General features: G+C 40.3%; 2 protein-coding genes across 3 annotated transcripts in view; one reads left to right on the top strand and one right to left on the bottom strand.

The window, feature by feature from the left end:
* Positions 1 to 21,205, top strand: part of LOC131685092 (dipeptidase 1) — a 789,457-nt gene that overhangs the window by 106,188 nt on the left and 662,064 nt on the right. The window lies entirely within an intron of this gene.
* Positions 9,937 to 10,888, bottom strand: LOC131685093 (uncharacterized). The gene has a single exon (XM_058968532.1). It carries the CDS (start codon positions 10,826 to 10,828, stop codon positions 10,214 to 10,216), a length of 615 nt encoding a protein of 204 aa, XP_058824515.1. The 5' UTR covers positions 10,829 to 10,888; the 3' UTR covers positions 9,937 to 10,213.

Genomic DNA, 21,205 nt, shown 5'->3' with positions numbered 1-21,205 from the left:
TCGGGGAAAGGAAAGGGAAAAAGCGAAGACTACATATTAAGAAGACTGATATCTCTTTCCCTCCCCCATACAAACAAGAGGCGACAGAGGTTGCAGCACCTCTATCGTATGAAGGTAGGAAGCTTAATGTAAAAGTGTATATGTGTGTGTGCATTACTATGGGTAGTACCACCTTTACCCGCAAGTGGCGTTGCTGTTACTGTCTCCAGATTCTGGACAGAGTTGCCAGTCTTATTGATATGAAGTCTTCGGAAAAAGGCAAGCGTTTCTTGAACTACTATCCTTTCTTAAATTTCTTGTTTTTTAGTTTCTAAATCCCTTTTATTTTAACTATGTCATTTAAACTCATTCTCTGCTTCTCTTACTATCCAAATTTTCCTCTCTTACTCTTTTAATGTTTTCTTCACTTAATTTGTCACACTTACTCTCTTACTCTCTTACTCTTTTACTTTCTTACTCTCTTGCTCTCTTGCTCTCTTGCTCTCTTGCTCTCTTGCTCTCTTACTCCCTTACTCCCTTACTCTCTTACTCTCTTACTCTCTTACTCTCTTACTCTCTTACTCTCTTACTCTCTTACTCTCTTACTCTCTTACTCTCTTACTCTCTTACTCTCTTACTCTCTTACTCTCTTACTCTCTTACTCTCTTACTCTCTTACTCTCTTACTCTCTTACTCTCTTACTCTCTTACTCTCTTACTCTCTTACTCTCTTACTCTCTTACTCTCTTAAGAGCTCTTATTCTCATATCCTCTTAAGCGCTCTTACTCACTTCTCCTTTTAAGAGCTCTTACTCTCTTATTCTATTAAGAGCTCTTACCAGTGCAAAGTGGTTTAATATGCTACTCTGCCAGGAATTTTCTCTTTCAACTAAAACTAATCAACTCAGCCTTACTATGTCTTTGGAGTGTTCACATAGCCTATAAGCCCTTGTTTAGTTCAAACGACAGTTAGGGTAGTTCTAATTATATAAAAATCAAACAATTAACTTTCTAATCATTCTGAATGGAGCCATAAAACCTTCAGCTGAGTGGTGGAACGACTTATTTCAGAAAAGTTTGCTGAAATCATGTATACTTTTCATTTCAGAAGTAATTTATAATAAATGTTCAGTGTGTTTGATAGAATATCGGTTTTATTCATATAACATTTCAACGTATTTATGTAAAACTGAACCAATCTTCGGACTACTTCAACATCTTGCTTCAAGCTACCTCATATCTATCTATTATTGTTGGAAATGTTTTGAGCACTTCTTAAGTTAGAGCTTGTGCGATCACACTTGGCTGCTACTCCGTATCGATCTGGACTAGCTAAAGTTGCACAGGGAATCTTGGTAATCCTAAAATGTTTATTGATCAATACCGGCGCCGGTCAAGCCCGAACGTAGAGCGCGGAAGGAAAGGGAAGGAATGTTAGTCTGATACTTGCTTTTGCTAGAGGCCGTATATACGCACTCCACGTGTATCACGGGAGGAGGATATTTGTTAGTAAGTATAGGGGTGCGATTCTTCTTTATGTTCTTGTTATTTTCCATCAGCTTATTTCCGCTAGGACCGACTCCAGATAGGTGACTCCACTATCTGGACTAGAAATCGATCCATCAACTCATGGACCGAGGAACAACGGTTTCACTTCTCTTCCGAGGAAAGATGTGACCACAGATGTTTTCACCCAGACCAATTGGGATGGGTGGCAGTCACGCTTACCACTCAACAACCGGCGCCTTCCGTTGGAAAAGTTTTGAGCACATCTACGTCAAAACTGTTTTTTTAATTCTAACGTTACAGATTGGAAGAAATGGGAGATCACTCTGATTTAATTACATACAAGGTCATATTTAGAGGTATGGGGAAGTCCGACTCCAAGTTCTTTAAGTTTCTCAACATTGATTTAAAAAACTATGAAATTTAAAGTAGGGGAGACCGGGGCTAGCTGGGGTGTTTTTAGTTTTAATTTTTTACCGCTTTGATGTAGGTAGATCTTACAAAATAGAACACGTGGCATGAAAGGGCAGAGTGTTGGCAACATCCCTGAACTTTATTAAAATGTTTGATGCATTGTCTCCATTTATAGAAAAAAATATGTGACGCGGAAAATGCGCCAACTTGTGAAGTAGAATGAAAAGTTTTGTGAGAAGATAGGATTCCTGAAATCAGTTTGAAATTTTGAATCTCGTTTACATAGTATACCCAAGAGGAACTTTTGCTAAATGCCAGGTCTGTTTCATTTGTGTCATTATGACCCTTCTCATTATTATACCTAAGTGTCTCCAAAATGATGGAGTGGACCCGGAATCGAATAATCCGTTTCGAAAGCAGAAAATATGAATTTACGCAGCCTTTTCTCGGACAATTATCCGCAAATGATGATTCCAACTTGCACCTCACACTGTACGAGACTCTCATGAATAATTTGAAACACATGCTGATCTGAGATTGCTAATTCCATTAGCAGACATTTGCGAACCAGCATTCTAATTTGTTCGCCAATAAGAGCAAAGCCTACCGCTGCTGCTGCTGCCACCGTGTCGTTGAAATATTGTTCCGCCAAATGGCGTTCGCGTTTGGTTTTTCTTGCTCTCTGCCTCCGTCCGTCCATACTGGCAGTCACCGTAGGACTAATCGCACGCACTGATGGATCCCATGATTAACGTCAAACTTTTGTTGATCGGATAATTTATTCGAAGCCATTAGCCTCACACTCTTAGGTTCTGGGTCCTTCTGGCTTGGAATATGATTTTTATTGGGTACCCCCTTGTGTTGAGATATTTTCCAAGTCGAAGGGAAAAAGTGGAAGCTTATTTTTGCATGAATATTACCCTCGCGCGTATGCTAATGAGAGTGCTCCATTGTTGAACACTGTGCGGATGTTGTGTCCCCTTCTCCCACTCTGCCCATCCTAGGGACGGTAAAAAGGGTACACAGGGCCGACCGCGAAGGCCGAAGCGGAAGGGAGCCAGTTTTCACGCGAAACATCGATATTGCTTGCCGAACACACATTAAAATGGCGCTTTGTCGAGAAGAATAATGAAGATTAATAACGAAATAATGGATAAGCACAAAATAGAAGCAATTGGGTGGCACCGTTTTTTGCCTGGCACTATTCAATTCGCCTGCGGCGGCAGAATGGGAGCGCTGGAGCGTGGAACACCATTAATCTGTGTGGTTTTATCCTTCGAAGGATTCGAACGATGGCTGCCATCACGCCGCCGGTAGTTGGCCTTTGTTTGCCGCTTTGTACTGCTGTCGTTCAATGTTTGTGAAAATACGTCCAAAGATGTACGATAATTGTTGATGAATAGAATGAAATCAGTCTCCTCGCTTGCTGGCAAAAGTCATCGTCTGGAAAGCACTTGACGCCTGATCCGCCCTAGCTTTTTCCAGGCGAGAAGAATGAGAGGTTCGATTCGGTCGTTATGTTTAGAATTTTTGGTTTGCTGTTGTGCTGGAGGGGATGTTGTGCTGCAGACGACGGCGATGAATGAAAAGGATGCCATTTTTCTTCCTTGCTCAACGCGTGGCACTAATGACGGTAGCAGGCTGCACTATGGTGGCTTCGACCGAGAAAGGTTATAGTAACTGGGAGTTAATGATTCCAAACATATTATATTAATAGCAGAGTAATTTATCGCATTTTTTGTTGTACCAAAGCTGATCAAGCTGTCGCTGATTGTTTTCGTCGACAGTTTTCTGTGGGAAACAAATGTCGTAATTAAATATTGTGTGTACATTACAGACACTTTTACCGATAAATTACGAACTCTGCAGAAGATCAATATGATGTTGTTCTATTCAGACAAACAGAGCCGAGTACTTAAGCTAAATTGCCAGTGTTTTCCCTCTTTCCATAAACAATTTCATTATATTCAATAAATTCTAAATTCACGCTTTGCAATTCCTAATAATATAACTCTTGTTTATCGAATCTGTTGTCAGTTCTTGCAAAAACAGCAGTCGTTTGAAATCACTGAAGCCTAGCAACAAAAACGGGTCGTGACTAGAAAAAGGGACCATCCGCATAAATATTAATCATAAACAAGAAATAAACTATGGTAATTTCACTCAACTGAGCAGCAGCATCAGCCATGTGGGGTGGCAGCAATGGCTGGAGGCCTTAAAGCCGAAGCCCAAGCAGCTCCAGCGAAGCCGGCGAACTGAGCAACAGCGATGATAGCGGATGATAAAACAATAAAACATTGCCCGCCTGCTTTGCCAGATTTTCATCTTGTGCTGCCGGGTTTGCTGAGATACAACAAAGGCTTTGTGATACAATCCGTACCTACAACGATGATGACGATGATGAGGACGACGTCGACGACGACGACGACGATAGTGTGCAAGCTTGAGAGCGGAGATTTCTCCGTGGAGGCTTGATCCTTATTGTCGGTTGTGTTGAAATGGAAATCCTACGATTTTTCTCGGTTCTTAGGCACATTTCATGTTGCTTCTGCTTTGTTTTGGACTTTTGACGAATGCTTGGCGTTTTTGTTTCATTTTCTTTTTAGAGAAGAAAAAATAGATTGGATTTCCGGGTAGGAAATCTATGGAGGCTCGGAAAGTTGAATTGATATTCAGTCTTCAATGCGTTGGGGTGGAAAATTGTCAGCCAAACACATAAGAACTTCAACAGTGTTTGGAAAAATGTGTTATTATCCATATTAGAAAATAATTTTCTCGAGTAGCCCAAAAAAGAAATGTTTTGTGCAATATTCCCCCATCGCACAGTAGCGGATCTTCGAACAAAAGTAGGACAACACTTAAAATGTTGCCTAATTTGGCTGAAAACCACAAATTAAGCTAGTTTTGAGGTTCTGAGTTCAAAAGTAATAAAATAAAAGATTTATTTTTCCATACAGTGTCATCGAACCTTTCTTATGACCATGACACCACTTTTATAAAAAAAATTCCTTTACTGATCACCTATAGAGAAAATTAACATGAAAAATGCAGAACACTACTTAATATCCATTGTATAACGTGTTTGTTTACTTTTGATTTTCTAATTATCTTTCTCAAAACACCATGCGCCTCCATATCAGTCAGTAACACGAATTTAAATTCTTCCTAACCCGGTTAGCGCACCGAGGCGCAGGACGAGACCATGATATTCGAAAAATAAAGGTAATTTCCCATAGCACGTATAATATTGGACCATTCCGAACGGTTTCGCCTGATTGTACAGAAGACATTAGTGAAAAAAGTATTTTTGATCAGACCACCTCAGACATAAATAACCGAAAAAGTCATTGTTTCAAACAAACTTAGCGATTGTATTAAAATTGCTAAACAAGTTCTTATCTTTCCCTACAAAATGAAACTAATTGTGCTAAAATCTGACTGAAAACAAAAGAGCAACATGCATTTGAAGTAAACATAGAAATTGCGTTTTCGGAAATGAAAATCATTAAAAACTTCGAGCATAGCGGACGTTTCAAATGCTGTTAAGAATCATGTTCTTATCCAATGATCATAAAATTTTGAATATGTTTCATTCAATATATGAGAAGTCTTAGAAAAATATAAAATATCAATAATTAAAACAAAGATTTTGTCCAGCCACTGTGCGTTGGGATCAAAATTGAACCATCTGCAAAAAAGGCGCTCATGGCGTTGTCAGGTGCTTTTACCACAACTCCGACGCTGTCCTTAAGGCCCTTCTAAATATCAAACCATTACACATACACCTTCAACAAGAAACACTATCATATGCATACACATTACAGGTTACTGGGCTTTGGAACAGTAACCATGTTGATCTTTCTACCAGCGATATCGCAGTATCTCGAGAGGAGTGGTTGTCTGGCTAGATGGAAAGACAACAACAAACACAAATTGTTCTGTTACACTGACGGTTCTCTGATGGAGGGATGGGCTAATGCTGGTGTTTATTGTCCTGAAATTGGAACCGTCTCACTCGCTATATAGATACTGTATTGTATTCCAAACGGAAATCTTCGCGATTATGTGCGGGGTACAATCGGCCCTTCAACAGAGTGTGCCCGGAAAAGTTAAAAAAATCTACTCCGATGGTGAGGCTGCACTCAAGGAGCTTAGCTCAGATAAATCATGGTCCAATCTGGTGATCGTGTGCCGAATCCAAATCGAAGAACTAAGAATTGTCAACACCTTGTCTGGGTGTCCGGACATTACTGGAAATGAATGGGCTGACGAATTGGCCAGGGCAGGTGCAGCGACTGATTTCGTTGGTCCTGAATCCGCGCCGTCAATTTCAACAAGTTGGATAAGAGAAAAAATAAGATCCTAGGTTTCGTCCGAGCACCGCAGTTATTGGAGAAATCTACAAAAGGCGTTTCTAGAACTACCGTGCCCAGTGATTTCGAAAAATCTCCTACTTTTTTCGAAGCTCCACTACGGCATGCTGACCTCAATTATCACATGGCAACTATTCAGTACGCTGGTTCATTTTCATGTGATCTTTGTGAATCTGACTATGGAACCTCATATCATCTGTTATGCAATTACCCAGCAGTAGCGCAATTGCGGTTTCGAGTTTTCGGTTGTCCTTACATAAACGTGCACAGTGTCGTTTATGTAAGGACAACCGAAAACTCGAAACCGCAAGGACTCTGCCACACAAGTAAGAACTTAGCCAGTCAATACACTACCGTAATACATAAGCTGACCAACTGTGGGCTAGGAAATATTCGTACACATTTCATATCAAAATTTAAAACACAAAAATTGGTTTTTCTTGTGTACTATATTTTACTACAGGCAATGGGATTTATAACAATGATTTTAGGGGTTGGCATAGCGTAGTTGGTAAATCGATTGGTTCGATTCCCAACCCCGCACACAGAGTTAGTTTTTTTTCAAAAGAGATTTTTCTACCCCGAAAAAAGAGGCAAATGACCCTAATGACCTCTATAATCGAAATATTCTCTGGATTCAATGTGGTGTACAGAAATTATATGTCAGAGTTGCTGTATTAGTGTACTGATCGGTTTCCTTAATGTACATTTGTTACTTTATTAGTAGTGCGTATTTATGCGTTGCGTTGTGACGATGATTTTGGCGGATTGCACACTGACTTCATCATGTTTGACTGCTGATTATCTAATAAGAGTTGCTTAGGAAATGGTAAGTAGAAATTCATACCAATCCAACCCATATGAAAATCTCAACAGCATGATAGCCATCATTGCCGGCCGCCCCCATCCCCATCGTTCACGGGGAAGGATAAAGGATAAGGTAGACAGGAAGTGTTGATGCTCCACCTACTTAACGGAAGGACGACGATTCATCACACTCTTCCATAGGTGTCGCGGAGTTGGTAGTTTGGAAGGGTATCAGGTCTAGGATTCGCTCCAAGCAAGCGATGCGACCTGTAAAGCATATTTTATTAGGTAGTTGTTTAGTTAGTCTTCGAGTGCACGATCACTCGAAAAAGAGAAGATCTTGTTTAATTTTTGGTTCTTTTTAAACTCTGGGCAACCGGCTACCGAGAGTATACTATGTTCCCTAAACAAAAGCAATTTGAACTCCACACAGTCGACCGTGGGAGTATTGCCTAGAAAAGCTAATCTTATCTGCGTAATGGGCCGGATCACTATTCATTGCAACAGTATTTGGACAGAAATCGCTACTTCTTCTCTACGATATATTTATTGGCTTGAAAACTACCGTGTGATAATACATTATACAGGCAAAAATAGCGCGAGATGTTATAAATCAAGGAAAGTATTTCTTATTTTCCATATCGGATTGTTTGCGGAATACAAGTATACGAGCGATAATAACGAACACTGAAGGGAAATATAAAGGACTGTTAACATATTGCACGGGCTTGTTAGCAATAACGGAGCTTGAAATTGGGTTCATAAAAACAGACGCGGCGAATTTTCAATACGTATTGACCCGTGATCATAGATACTAGTCAGATTAATCGCATTGGGGCTAATTTCCGATCAACTATTCATTTTTACGGCAATGTTTTCTCGGCTAGATCTGTTCGCATCCTCTCATTCTGCTACTATCGGCAGAAGGCTGATAGAACCCAGTCGTCGCCGGTCTAAGGACCAACGCCGAAAGTCTGCATCCCTGTCACAAAAACGTGTATCTGTCTGTATTCAACGAAAAAAAAACTTTGACAATTGATGAGCATTCAAAAGTTTGATGCATTGTCCCTAACAAACCCAAGCACTAAAAGGAATCTAAAACTAATGCTCCAAAGTAATCGGTACATCTTCCGACTGTAAATGTAAATATGAAAAATTCCATGGCTCATTTTACAATAATCTACTGAAGAAAGGACCAACGAAAACAGCCGCAAAAAGAGTCCACCAAATGGCCGCCAATTTAAATTTTTATAAATCTGTACTGTGTACTGAAAATCTTCACTCTGCATCAGATAAACACAAATAAACTTCCTCGCAGTTATAGTATTTTTTTTTAAAAAAAAAGGCCAAACCACGATTTTCTCGCTTTTTTTGTTCAATCCAATTTATGTATCATTGATTCAATAAATTCCGTACTTTGACCTACACAGCTGTTTTCGCAATTAAAAAAAACGAAGAAAATAATGTATTATACATTTTTTTTGTTTGATTTTTACCTGCGAAAATCGCGATCAAACGCGTGGGTTACGTTTGTACCCCAGTGCAACGTTCTAACACACTAGTTAGCAAGATTAACTAACTAATGTAACAAGTTAAATTCGCATACAAAATCTTTTCGTTTCGTTGCGAGTTTGCAATTCCGTGAATCAAAAAACTCACCACGTGAAAAGTAGCTTGTGTGAATTTAAATTTATTTCTCTTAGGAATGGAGAAACATTAAATTTTCTCTAATCAATGGGTTTTGATGCTAGTCAAAAAATTAGCGCTAAACGAGGGTGAAGAAATCGGCCCTTAGGGTCTTATACCCTACCACAATCTCATAAAAGTATTTTTAAACTTTTTTGGGCTTTTACGAACGTTTGTCTTCATGACGGCCTTCAATTTTTTATGTGGAGTGTAATACAAAAATAGCATTATTGGTTATGTAGTGAATAGTGAGACATGCCAAATTCGACCGAAAAAGTATGGACCCTTCGTACGACCTCAAGACGTACAGAAGTCAGTTTTGGAGGTTTTCATGTAGATTTGTCCGTTGACGTTCTTAGATTTGATGAACAAACGAAAATTGTCACATAAGTCGCTTGCCAAATAATGATTTTGTAGCGAATTTTGAAATCTTCTTCCACTTTATGTACAGCTTTATTCTGCAAGTTTTGCCATCGTGTTCTGGTTGCCGCTCCTGTTTGATGCGTTTCGAATGTTGCATGCGTGTTGTACAAAAACTTTTCATTGTATTTGCTCGAAATAAATCGAAACTTGAATTGACTTTGACTTCAATATTATTCTTGTCATGCAGTGCCTTATTACCTATCGCTACCATAACTCCACTTGGTTGCCTGATGATCTTTGAACGTCTTGATCACTTGAGATATGATACAGTGTGCGATTCCAAACTGCTACTGATCCATTGTTACAGACATACTAATGAGTTATAAACAATTGGGAGCGACTATTTTATGGAAATTTTTAGACTGTTCTTTATTCATTCTATGTCCCTAAAATCCAAGGTCCCTGACCCAGTGTGCCTATACGTAAAGAAGGTACTGACGTTCAACACTTTCTGTTCGATTTGTTAAAAAAGATTGACTATTAGTTGAATAGGGAGAATTTTATTAAGGTTCAAAGTGTACATAAAGCATCCGTTTTGAAAGTATTGAAATGACACGCAGTATATGCAGTGAAGAAAGACGTAAGTCATACGTCAGAATAATCCCCTTTGCTAAACATCGTAAGGCAAGTTCAATTATCAAGCCTTTATACGAAAACGTTTTCAAAATTTGTATCAGACATAATACTCTGTCTTGTTTTGTCTTGAATTGTAAAAGAGAATTTCGCGGCTACGCAATAAAAGAGTACAGTAAGCAACAAGTTAAAAGAATTCTATTTGGTACATGTAATAAATATGTTTTATGCTAAGTAGTGATCTTATCAGATTTGAACTAATTTTGAGCGCCATATGGTCGCTCGATGCTATCTCCCCCTAATCGCTTTAGAACACATTTAATGTGGATCAGAAACACTCACTGGGCTATAGAATACACTACAGTATCTATTGTATCAGTATTTCGCTTTTCTTTGGTCATGATTATCTAGAACTTGTGTGGAATCATTGTTATCACTATAAATTTCGGTTTTCTACAAATCTTGCTTTAGGATATTACCAAAGCTATCAATAACAAATAATGTCAGTCCGTCCAATTGAATATCTTCTACGATTTGGAATCGATCTAAATCGGTATCTAGAAATGACCAGAAAGTTTTGAGCATCCCATCCTCTTTATCACGCAACTCTATGAGTTTTAAGAACGAATTCACGCTCGTTACAAATCGAGTAACAAAATTAAAGCTTGGCCTAGTATCACAATTATTATCGCTTGTGCTGGGGTTGAAGTTGAACCATTTGTGAAGATGTAAGGTAGTGGCACAATTGTCTGTGAAATATGTAGAATCACTCTCCTTCTGCTGTTGGTATTTCAGAAGAAATTCTCCGGGTCGCTTGATAGCGGTTAGTTTACTATTCATTGGCTTTCTCTTCGCAACCGTTCGACTAACGATCCGATCCGGCAGGTCCTCCGTGTTTGTGACCAGCGTAAATACAAGATTAATGTGATCTATTCCGGAACCCATAAGGCCAACCGTCGTATGGCCGAGATGAAATATATGACCCATCTCGTGGCATACCGAGCCGATGGTTGTAGCATAACATCCACCGTATCTGCAAATTTTACATATCATCAACGCGAATTTCATAAAAAATTGTCATATACACATAACTCAAAATTTCAATACAGAACTAGATTAGGAGATTGTGACTCGAAAATTAAGATTACTTTTAGCAATGTCATCACAATTGAATTATTCATAAAAACAAAAATTTAAACATTGAGTCGTGGGCACTTGTTTCGAGGTGTTTGTAAAAAAAACTGGGAATACCTATTATTTAAACGAAGTCATTGCCGAAGAATGTTTTTAGACGGAAGGTAAATTTTATTGTAGTGCGTATTTATGGTACTAAACTATATTTAGTTTACTATCAATGTAAAAAAGTGCACGGAACTTGCTATGGTGCATGGAAATCCTTTTTCGTAGCGGGACTGCATCTTGGGGGTGAAGACTATGCATTGGTATTGATTGTCGGAGATGAGTTATTCCTAACGACAGCTGTCTACGGTTTATAATAGTGAGCCGATTCATCATAGAATGGGGGAGGTAGGAATCGGCCATTGATTGTATTGTCGGAACAGGTAGGAAAAACGGATTCTTACCACGTAATCACCATCGAAATATCTCGAAATAATTACTTATTTTTCGTGTATCTTTTGTAACGATTCTATTTTTCTGTTCAGCGACACTTTTAAAGTCCGTTTCGCCAGTTCAAGGTGCCATATCGTGTAGTCCAATCTCGATTTTACCATTATCTATAAACACGAGGAAATTGAATTTGATTCTAATGCGTCACGATCAGCGACACGTTGTAGATTGTTCTGAAAAATGATTTTATTTGCCTGGCCCAATCCACTGAAAATTATCATCATTGAATGCCTGATATGATAGCATTGGATAGAGGTGCCTTTCGCAAGCCTAAGCTATGAAACCAGTATGTAAATATTACAAAAACTTACGGCTAATACGAAAAGACTCGAAGTCACGTTCTTTGACCAGAGTTCCACTTTTGTCCTTATATTCACACATCTCGACACAAAACGATCACTTCGGTAAGAATTGAAGTTTGCTATGTTCTTCACACAATGCAAGCCGGATGTAAGATAACTTTTTTCGTTCATTTCGTTGATTCGAACTGAAGTAGAAAATATACTGGACACAGAGACTGTTATTCAAATCGGTACTTTCCGACAGATAGTACAATACAGTAATTCCTTCAAGATTCACCCAAAAATCTTTAAAATCGCGAACGACATACATACAGATGAAACATTAGACGTTATTCCAGCATAGCAACGTGAAGCATTTTGATTCAAAAGCAATGCTTTAAAATGGTCTAAGTGTTAATCAAATTGGAAGTGCTATAGAGTTCACTAAACCATTGGGGCGTTATTGTGTTTGCGAAATATTGGGCGTAGTTGTGCGTGGATGATCGCGATTGTATGTTTATTTTTGTGTACCATCGCGAAGGACTCGGGAGTTCGTATGTTATCGTGTTCGATCGCGTGGGCGTTTGTTTGTCGCGTGGGCATTTGTATGTAGCGTGTGCTAGCGTGTCACTTCGTATGTATAAATTCGATTTTAAAACCGGGTATCCATTCGCATATTCACGTGTGTTCTTAGATGATCGCGCCGGACCGTGAATCTAATACTTAATTTTCAGTGTATGGCTCAGATGCTAGAAAAGAGTGAGTTCTCTATCACTATCAACTCTATCCTTAGAGTTCCCGGTATGTCGCCATGGAACGTGTTGTCTAATGGATATGAGCGTCATTTTTTTCTGATTGGTCCAACTGAAGGCATGGTCCTAAGCTGCTAGGGCCGAAAGAAAGAACTTCCGGACGTAACCAGTTCATGATCGCGCGAACACGAGCGCTTGTAGGGTCATTCTTGAGACCGCGTTTGTAAATTTATACGTGCTAAAACGTTCACTTAGTTACCTGTCTGTTATTCTGTTTGCAAGATCTTCAGCGTAGGTATGCGTGGATGATCGCGAAGGGCTCAAGCGTTTGTACGTTAACGTGTTTGTCGCGTGCGCTAGCGTGTGTATAACTTCGCGTGTATAAATTCGATTTTATAATCGTATGGCTATTCGCATATTTGCGTGTATTCTGGAATGATCGCGCGCGGACCGTGAATTTGATACTTAATTTGCAATGTACGGTTCAGATCCTAGCAGAGAGTGAGTTCTCCCAAACCACGAGAGTTCGCGGTTATGTCGCTATGGAACGTGTTGTACAGCTTACAGCAGTAAAAATCGACGGTTTCCTGATCAGAAGATTATCAAACCTATGTCTCCCGTTGATACAAACGAGCCTGATATGTAATACAATTTCTGAAAGCACAACATTATATTCAAAAAAGCTACTACTTCGCACAAAAAGAAATTGATTACTGAATATTAAAAATCGTGTCCACGCATTTTGCATTTATGCTTATCATGTTTCTTGTGTGTATCAAACTACCCGATCAGTTAATCTGGTTGAAAATATAACGTAAAATTAAATAGTCTATTGTACTTTACAGACTCCTTTCTGTATCTATTGATCTTCAAGTACGTTGAAATTTTCGGTTTAACCTTTCGAATGAAATTAAACGAAAAACCTATTAATCTACGTAAATAGAAAATTTTAAAGAGTTTGAGAATCCACTAAAGATTTTAATTGTATTATGTCTCAGAACTACAGAATACAGTCGAACTGCAGCGGTAATAATTTGGTTCCGAAAATTATTAAAAATAGTAAATATTTAATCCGGATCATTTTAAGATACTTTCATAGGAGAGGAATTCCACGAAGATCCGTCCAAAAATCTTTAAAATCGTGACCGACCATCTTAGATTCCAATGAAACTTAACACGTTTCACCGTCATGCAAGACTAAATATTTTCCACAGGTAATAAGATTATTTTGACTCAAGAGCAACTTTTCAAAATGGTGTAAACGTTTCTACGTGTACGAATTTCAAATTTTTTTTGTTCGATTACTGTATTTTATACAGCAAAACTATCTGAGAACGAGTTACAGGGAATGAATACACTAAAAAGGTTGCTTTTACGTCTTTAAAACGATAAACATTAAATTTTTGACATTTTTTGATGGGGTAACGCGAATAACTTTTAAAAAGAGCATAATTACACGAATTAATTGTTTTTGAAGTAGCGAAATTTCAAATATCTCGAAAACTATCGCATTTTGGAAGATTTTTGTTAAATGCATTTTGATTTTAAATGGTGCTTAGAATTATATTCTGTAATAAAATTACAATTTTGTATGTCAATTAGTATGAAATTTAAAAACATGTACGAAGTTATTGTTAGGAAAACTTTTTTACCGCTTTTTCTTTATCATGCAACCACAATCAAAATGTTTCTTTTCTCTTTAGGTTTTTGGTAACAAAATATAAAAAATTTAAAAAATGGGTTTTTTCGCAATTTAAATTTTTATCATAATTTTTTGTTTTTTTTTTAAAAATGACACAACATTTTTTTCAGCGTATATTTTTTTTCGGACAGAAGTATTCATTCCCTGTAACTTGTTCTCAGATAGTTTTGCTGTATAAAATACAGTAATCGAACAAAAAAAAATTGAAATTCATAGGCGTAGAAACTTTTACGCCCTTTTGAAAAATTACTCTTGTATCAAAATATTCCATCGTCCATTCGAACGAAACTTTGCAGGTGTGTTCGCTGTATGAATCTCCATGATATCATGGAGATTCATACAGCGAACACACCTGCAAAGTTTCGTTCGAATCGACGATGGTCATATTTTGCGGTTGGCCGGTTTTTCATGGAATCCTGAGGAAAATTGAGTTGAACCCAATGTGTACATCGAGCACTATATTTTTCATAACGGAAATTAATCGGGTAAACTGAGTTTCGACTTAGATAGAACGATTTGGCGGCTGCTAGATACTGAATTTAAAAATGCCACCCAACTTGGACGAACGGTTTAAACAACTGGTCGAGACTGATAGCTGGATGTTTAAAATTTTTCATTTATAATGGAAAATTTTTTTTTTCCCAAAGCTCATGAAAATTTACAAAAATCGACTTTTGGCACTTCCGTTCACTGGTTTCCTTCTGCTAACAAAAATGCAATTTTGGAATCTGCGAAAGTAGTTTGCCACGTTGTTTAGTCAGATTCCATTTGTGGGATATTTTTTGTTGTTTCGGGAGTATTTCACTGAGGTTGAAAATTCCGTACAAATTTCGGACAAATCCGTACAAGTAATTTTCCCGGACGCACGACCAAAAATCCGTACTGTCCTCCCAAATTCCATACGGTTGGTCAGCTTAGTAATACACCAAGCTGTGGAATTTTTCGGTGATCAAACCGGTCATAAGCAGCCTTCGAATCCATGCATCAATTTGTCCCTTTTCTGCCATCCGCGAAATGTAGGTTGACGTAAAATCGAGAAGATTTGTGTTTACAGATCGTCCGGATATAAATCCATGTTGATTGGTGGAAATGTAGTTTCTTGTGCGGAAAAGTGCGACAGTGCTAACAACTATTTCAAATAGTTTTGGATGCGGCGGGTGAACTAGTGATGCCATGGTAGTTTCTTGCGTTTCGACAATTACCACTTTTAAAAACTGGAAACATGTTAGAGTGTTTCCAAATCACCGGAAACATGCCCTGCTCCAACGACGATATTGCACAAACGCTCGGCTAAGACAGTAGCGCAACAACTGTAACCAGTAGTTGGTGTATACCAACGTGATGTAGTCCACGGAGGAAAAAAGACCGTTTCTTAAAGGCAAATTTGAGCTGATCTATTGTAATAAAATTTCACGAAACTGCACAGTAGAGTGCCCAGAAAAATAATAAATTTTTGAAAATTCAATCGGCCCACTCCTAAGTCGATTCCTAGTCCCACCAGGAGTACTTGCTCCAAATTTGAAGAAAATCGGACAAGTCTAGCTACCGAACCAACGTGCCTGAAGTTTGTATGGGATTTTTCGACAATTTGCATGGAGAAAACCCACTAATTCGCATTTTCGCTGCTTGGCGGCACTGTATGCATAGTATTATCACTGTAAGTAAAAATAAGAAAGACCATTTAATTGCCTACAACTTTATCGAAGACTGCTAGTGAATCCGACTTTGTTGAAAGAAGTTATTAAACTTTTAGCGAAGTGATGTCTGAGTCAGTTTTGCATGGGGCCTAGCAGTGCATGGTTGTGTATCGGTACTCGATTCCCACTAACTATACATTTTTGTGAGATAATCGTTTGATTTAGCTGAATAGTATGTTCAGAAGAATTGTAGTACATAATACGATTCCTAGTCCCACCAGGAGTACTTGCTCCAAATTTGAAGAAAATCGGACAAGTCTAGCTTCCGGACCAACGTGCCTGAAGTTCGTATGGGATTTTTTGACAATTTACATGGAGAAAAGTACATAGTAGTACATCCACTAGGAATCAGGCATGGGCCGATAGGGGTCATTTTTTCCTGTCATTCTACTGCACAGCCATATCAGCCAAATTCTGACAGAATCTTCCAATTAACGTTCAGCAAATAAAGCAGCGAAATAAATTCTCCGATAATTCAGCAGCCTAGTTCCATCCGGAATAATCATTCGGTGTGAAGTATTATTAGGTACTTTCAGAGGGTATATAGAAATAATCGACGGGCAACAGTAGAGCAGTACAACAATGAAATGCCGATTGGAGATCAAATGAACGAATTTCTAAGTCTAACACGGGTTTGAGATGGTTCGTGTGCTGGTTTGTTTGGCGAAAGCTCAAAAAGTCCATACCTGCTAAATACAAAAGCACATTCGTTATCGAGCACTCAGTCGAGATAGAAGTCTTTTGTCATCGGTCCGTACACTCTATAGCGACAAATAGTGTTAATCCGCGTTCAAGGTTATTGGCACACTTTACGCCTAGTTGAGGTTTCATTATTTTTCCCTTCTTTTGTGTTTCTGTTTCTGAGTACCGTTAGCCGGTCAGTGAAGTGAAGCAGTGTTCTTTTAGTAAGCCGTCTGGATACCGTTACATACACAAGCTAAGTATTAGTTTTCGTTTCCCCTTCTTGGTTGTCTTAATAACGTGCACTGGGCAATAGGCCCGTGCAAAAATGACTTCCCCTGACGGCGGTTCATCTCAAGGTGAGATGGACGTCGAAATAAAATCGGCTCCCCGGCTCAAGGTATATCCGAGCTCGGCCACCGGGCCATTTGTGATCTTCTTTCGGACCAAAGAAAAAAAGTGTTTGAATCTGTTGCAGATTTCTCGAGTTCTGACGGATCGGTATTCGGCCGTGACAGAAATATCGAAAATTCGCCCTGATAAGCTTCGGGTGGTGGTTAACAGTTCTGCTCAGGCAAACGATATTGCTGGCTACGAGCCCTTTACGAAGGAGTACCGGGTTTATATTCCAGCTAGCAGGGTTGAAGTCAGTGGGGTCGTTTCCGATTCGAGTCTGAATTGCGAGGACCTGCTAAAATATGGGACTGGCTGTTTCAAAGACCCCATGCTTAAGCCAGTGAAGATACTGGAATGCAAACGTTTGCATTCAGCATCAGTCGCAGCTGACGGCAAGAAAATATACGTCAACTCAGACTCTTATCGGGTGACCTTCGCCGGCTCTGCCCTGCCCAATTACCTCCTCTTTGATAAGGTTCGTCTACCTGTTCGCCTCTTTGTGCCGCGGGTCATGAACTGTACTAATTGCAAACAATTGGGACACACAGCCTCCCATTGTAGCAATAAAGCCCGCTGTGGGAAATGCGGTGGGAATCATGCGGATGATTCCTGTGGTAGAGATGTCGAAAAGTGTCTCTACTGTGGGGGAAACCCACATGATCTCCCTTCATGTCCCGCGTACAAACAGCGCGAGGAAAATCTTAAGCGTTCCCTTCAGGGACGCTCTAAGCGATCTTTTGCAGAAATGCTTAAGATAGCTACGCCACCTGTCTCTACGAACATCTTTACCAACTTGTCTACTGACGAAGGCGACTGTGATGAACCCCAGGAGGGAACATCTTCTGCTGTGCCTAGAAGTAGTAGAAAAAGGAAGAACATTTCTTCTTCCAAGCTTCGTCGTAAAGGCCAGAAGGTGTCTCTTCATGGTCCCCCTAAAATAACTACTCAAGGAAGTACTGGTGCAAAACCGAAGCAAGTCGCTCCCGGTCTCAGTAACCTGAGCTCAGAAAAGGAGTTCCCAGCACTTCCAGGAACATCAAAAACCCCAAGTGTTCCCATATCTCAGCCAGAGAAAGAAAACAGTGCTGGCTTAATAAATTTCTCTGACATTGTGGACCGTATTCTTACAGCGTTAAACATTTCTGACCCCCTTAAAAGTATCTTGATAAGCTTTCTCCCCGCAGTAAAAACATTTTTGATGCAGTTCACTGCGAAATGGCCCCTTCTTTCAGCGATTGTATCCTTCGATGGCTAATTCATCGAACGAGGTCAAGGATTTAATCACTGTTCTACAGTGGAATTGCAGAAGCATTATCCCGAAAATCGATTCGTTTAAAATCTTACTAAATAATTTGAAATGCGATGCACTTGCCCTATGCGAGACATGGCTCACTTCAGAAATAACCCTACACTTCCACGATTTTAATATTATTCGCTTGGATCGAGAAGACTCTTACGGAGGAGTACTTTTGGGGATCAAAAAGTGCTATTCTTTCAATCGGATCGACCTCCCCTCGACACCAGGCATTGAAGTTGTCGCTTGCCAAACCAGAATAAAAGGCAAAGACCTTTGCATTGCTTCCACCTACATCCCCCCTAGAGCCTCAGTTAGCCACCGACGGCTTTGCGATATTGCGGAACTCCTCCCCGCACCGAGGCTAGTTTTAGGTGACTTCAACTCCCACGGCACGGCATGGGGTTGCCTTCATGACGATAATCGATCTACCCTACTCCATGAGCTTTGCGACAACTTCAATATGACTATTTTGAATACGGGTGAAATGACACGGATTCCTGCCCCTCCAGCGCGTCCGAGCGCCTTAGACCTGTCCCTCTGCTCGACATCGCTGCGGTTAGATTGCATGTGGAAGGTAGTCTCTGATCCCCACGGCAGCGACCATCTGCCAATCGTAATTAATATTGCTAACGGTTCAGGGCCACCGAATACAATCAATGTTTCGTATGACCTCACACGAAATATTGATTGGAAGAGCTACGCGTCCGCGATATCCGAAAAAGTAGAATCGACACAAGAGCTTCCTCCGGAGGAAGAGTACGGGTTCCTGGCTGGCTTGATTCTCGATACCGCGATTCAAGCTCAGACTAAACGCGTACCAGACGCGAATTCACGCGGGCGTCCTCCCAATCCATGGTGGGACAAAGAGTGCTCAGACGTGTACGCGGAGAAGGCCGCTGCGTATAAGACCTTCCGGGACGACGGGCTGCCAGCTAGCTACCGACAGTACGCGATGGCGGAAACGCGCATGAAGAGTTTGATAAAAGCCAAAAAACGTAGCTACTGGCGCCGGTTCGTCGACGGACTAACGAGAGAAACATCGATGAGCACTCTTTGGAGTACGGCCCGACGCTTACGAAACCGAAACAGTACTAATGAGAGCGTGGAATATTCAAACCGTTGGATATTCGATTTTGCCAAGAAGGTTTGTCCGGATTCCGCCCCGGCACAGAAGATCTACCGCGCCGCGTCCCCTCACAATAACGCGAACGAAACACCGTTTTCGATGGTGGAGTTCTCACTTGCTCTCTTATCATGTAACAATAAAGCCCCAGGGCCAGACAGAATCAAATTTAACTTGTTAAAGAATCTGCCAGACTCTGCCAAGAGACGCTTGTTGAATTTATTTAATAAGTTTCTTGAGGGTAATATTGTCCCTCATGACTGGAGGCAAGTGAAGGTCATCGCCATCCAAAAACCAGGAAAACCAGCCTCCGACCACAACTCGTATCAACCGATTGCGATGCTGTCCTGTATCCGAAAGTTGTTCGAGAAAATGATCTTGTTTCGCCTCGATAATTGGGTTGAAGCAAATGGCTTACTGTCAGATACACAATTTGGTTTCCGCAAAGGCAAAGGGACGAACGATTGTCTTGCGTTGCTCTCAACAGAAATTCAAATGGCTTATGCTAGCAAAGAGCAGATGGCATCAGTTTTCCTAGATATAAAGGGGGCTTTTGATTCAGTTTCTATCAAAATTCTTTCTGAGAAGCTGCACCAGCATGGTCTTTCACCGACTCTAAACAACTTTTTGCTAAACTTGCTGTCTGAAAAACATATGCATTTTTCGCATGGTGATTTATCGACATCACGAATTAGCTACATGGGTCTTCCCCAGGGCTCATGTCTAAGCCCCCTTCTCTATAACTTTTACGTGAATGACATTGACAAATGTCTTGTCAATTCCTGCACGCTAAGGCAGCTTGCAGATGACGGTGTGGTCTCTATTACAGGTCCCAAAGCCGTCGATCTGCAAGGACCATTGCAAGATACCTTGGACAATTTGTCTGCTTGGGCCCTCCAGCTAGGTATCGAGTTCTCCACGGAGAAAACTGAGCTAGTCGTATTTTCAAGGAAGCGTGAACCAGCGCAACTACAGCTTCAATTAATGGGTCAAACTATTGCTCAGGTTTCAACTTTCAAATATCTCGGGGTCTGGTTCGACTCTAAAGGAACCTGGGGATGTCACATTAGGTATCTGAAACAGAAGTGCCAGCAAAGGATCAACTTTCTCCGTACAATAACCGGAACATGGTGGGGTGCCCACCCAGGAGACCTGATCAGGCTGTACCAAACAACAATATTGTCGGTGATGGAGTACGGGAGTTTCTGTTTCCGCTCCGCTGCGAACATACATTTCATCAAACTAGAGCGAATCCAATATTGTTGTTTGCGTATTGCTTTGGGTTGCATGCACTCGACCCATACGATGAGTCTCGAAGTGCTGGCGGGCGTCCTTCCGCTGAAAAATCGATTTTGGGAACTCTCATATCGATTGCTCATCCGATGCGATATCTTGAACCCGTTAGTAATTGCAAATTTCGAAAGGCTTGTCGAGCTCAATTCTCAAACCCGATTTATGTCCTTGTACTTCGATTACATGGCACAAAATATCAATCCTTCTTCATACTATCCCAACCGTGTCAATCTCTTTCATGCTTCTGATTCAACTGTATTCTTCGACACATCCTTGAAAGACGAGATTCGTGGAATCCCGGATCACATACGTCCGCAAGTGATCCCAAGCATCTTTCATAGTAAATTTCGAGAAGTCGACTGCAACAAGATGTTTTACACCGACGGGTCAAGCCTCGACGGCTCCACTGGCTTCGGTATATTCAATCAAAACCTCACCGCCTCATTCAAACTCAATGATCCTGCTTCAGTTTACGTCGCAGAACTTGCTGCTATTCAGTATACCCTTGGGATCATTGATACTTTGCCTACCGATCATTACTTTATTGTCTCGGATAGCCTCAGCTCAATCGAGGCTCTCCGTTCAATGAAACCT

The sequence above is a fragment of the Topomyia yanbarensis genome, chromosome 2 (assembly GCF_030247195.1).
Source record: "Topomyia yanbarensis strain Yona2022 chromosome 2, ASM3024719v1, whole genome shotgun sequence".
Lineage (NCBI taxonomy): Eukaryota > Metazoa > Arthropoda > Insecta > Diptera > Culicidae > Topomyia > Topomyia yanbarensis.
This window is presented reverse-complemented; position numbering and strand designations above follow the sequence as displayed.

What these genes read in the sequence shown, in the direction of transcription:
- LOC131685093 (XM_058968532.1), bottom strand. Translation starts at nt 10,828, where the DNA reads ATGAAATTCGCGTTGATGATATGTAAAATTTGCAGATACGGTGGATGT.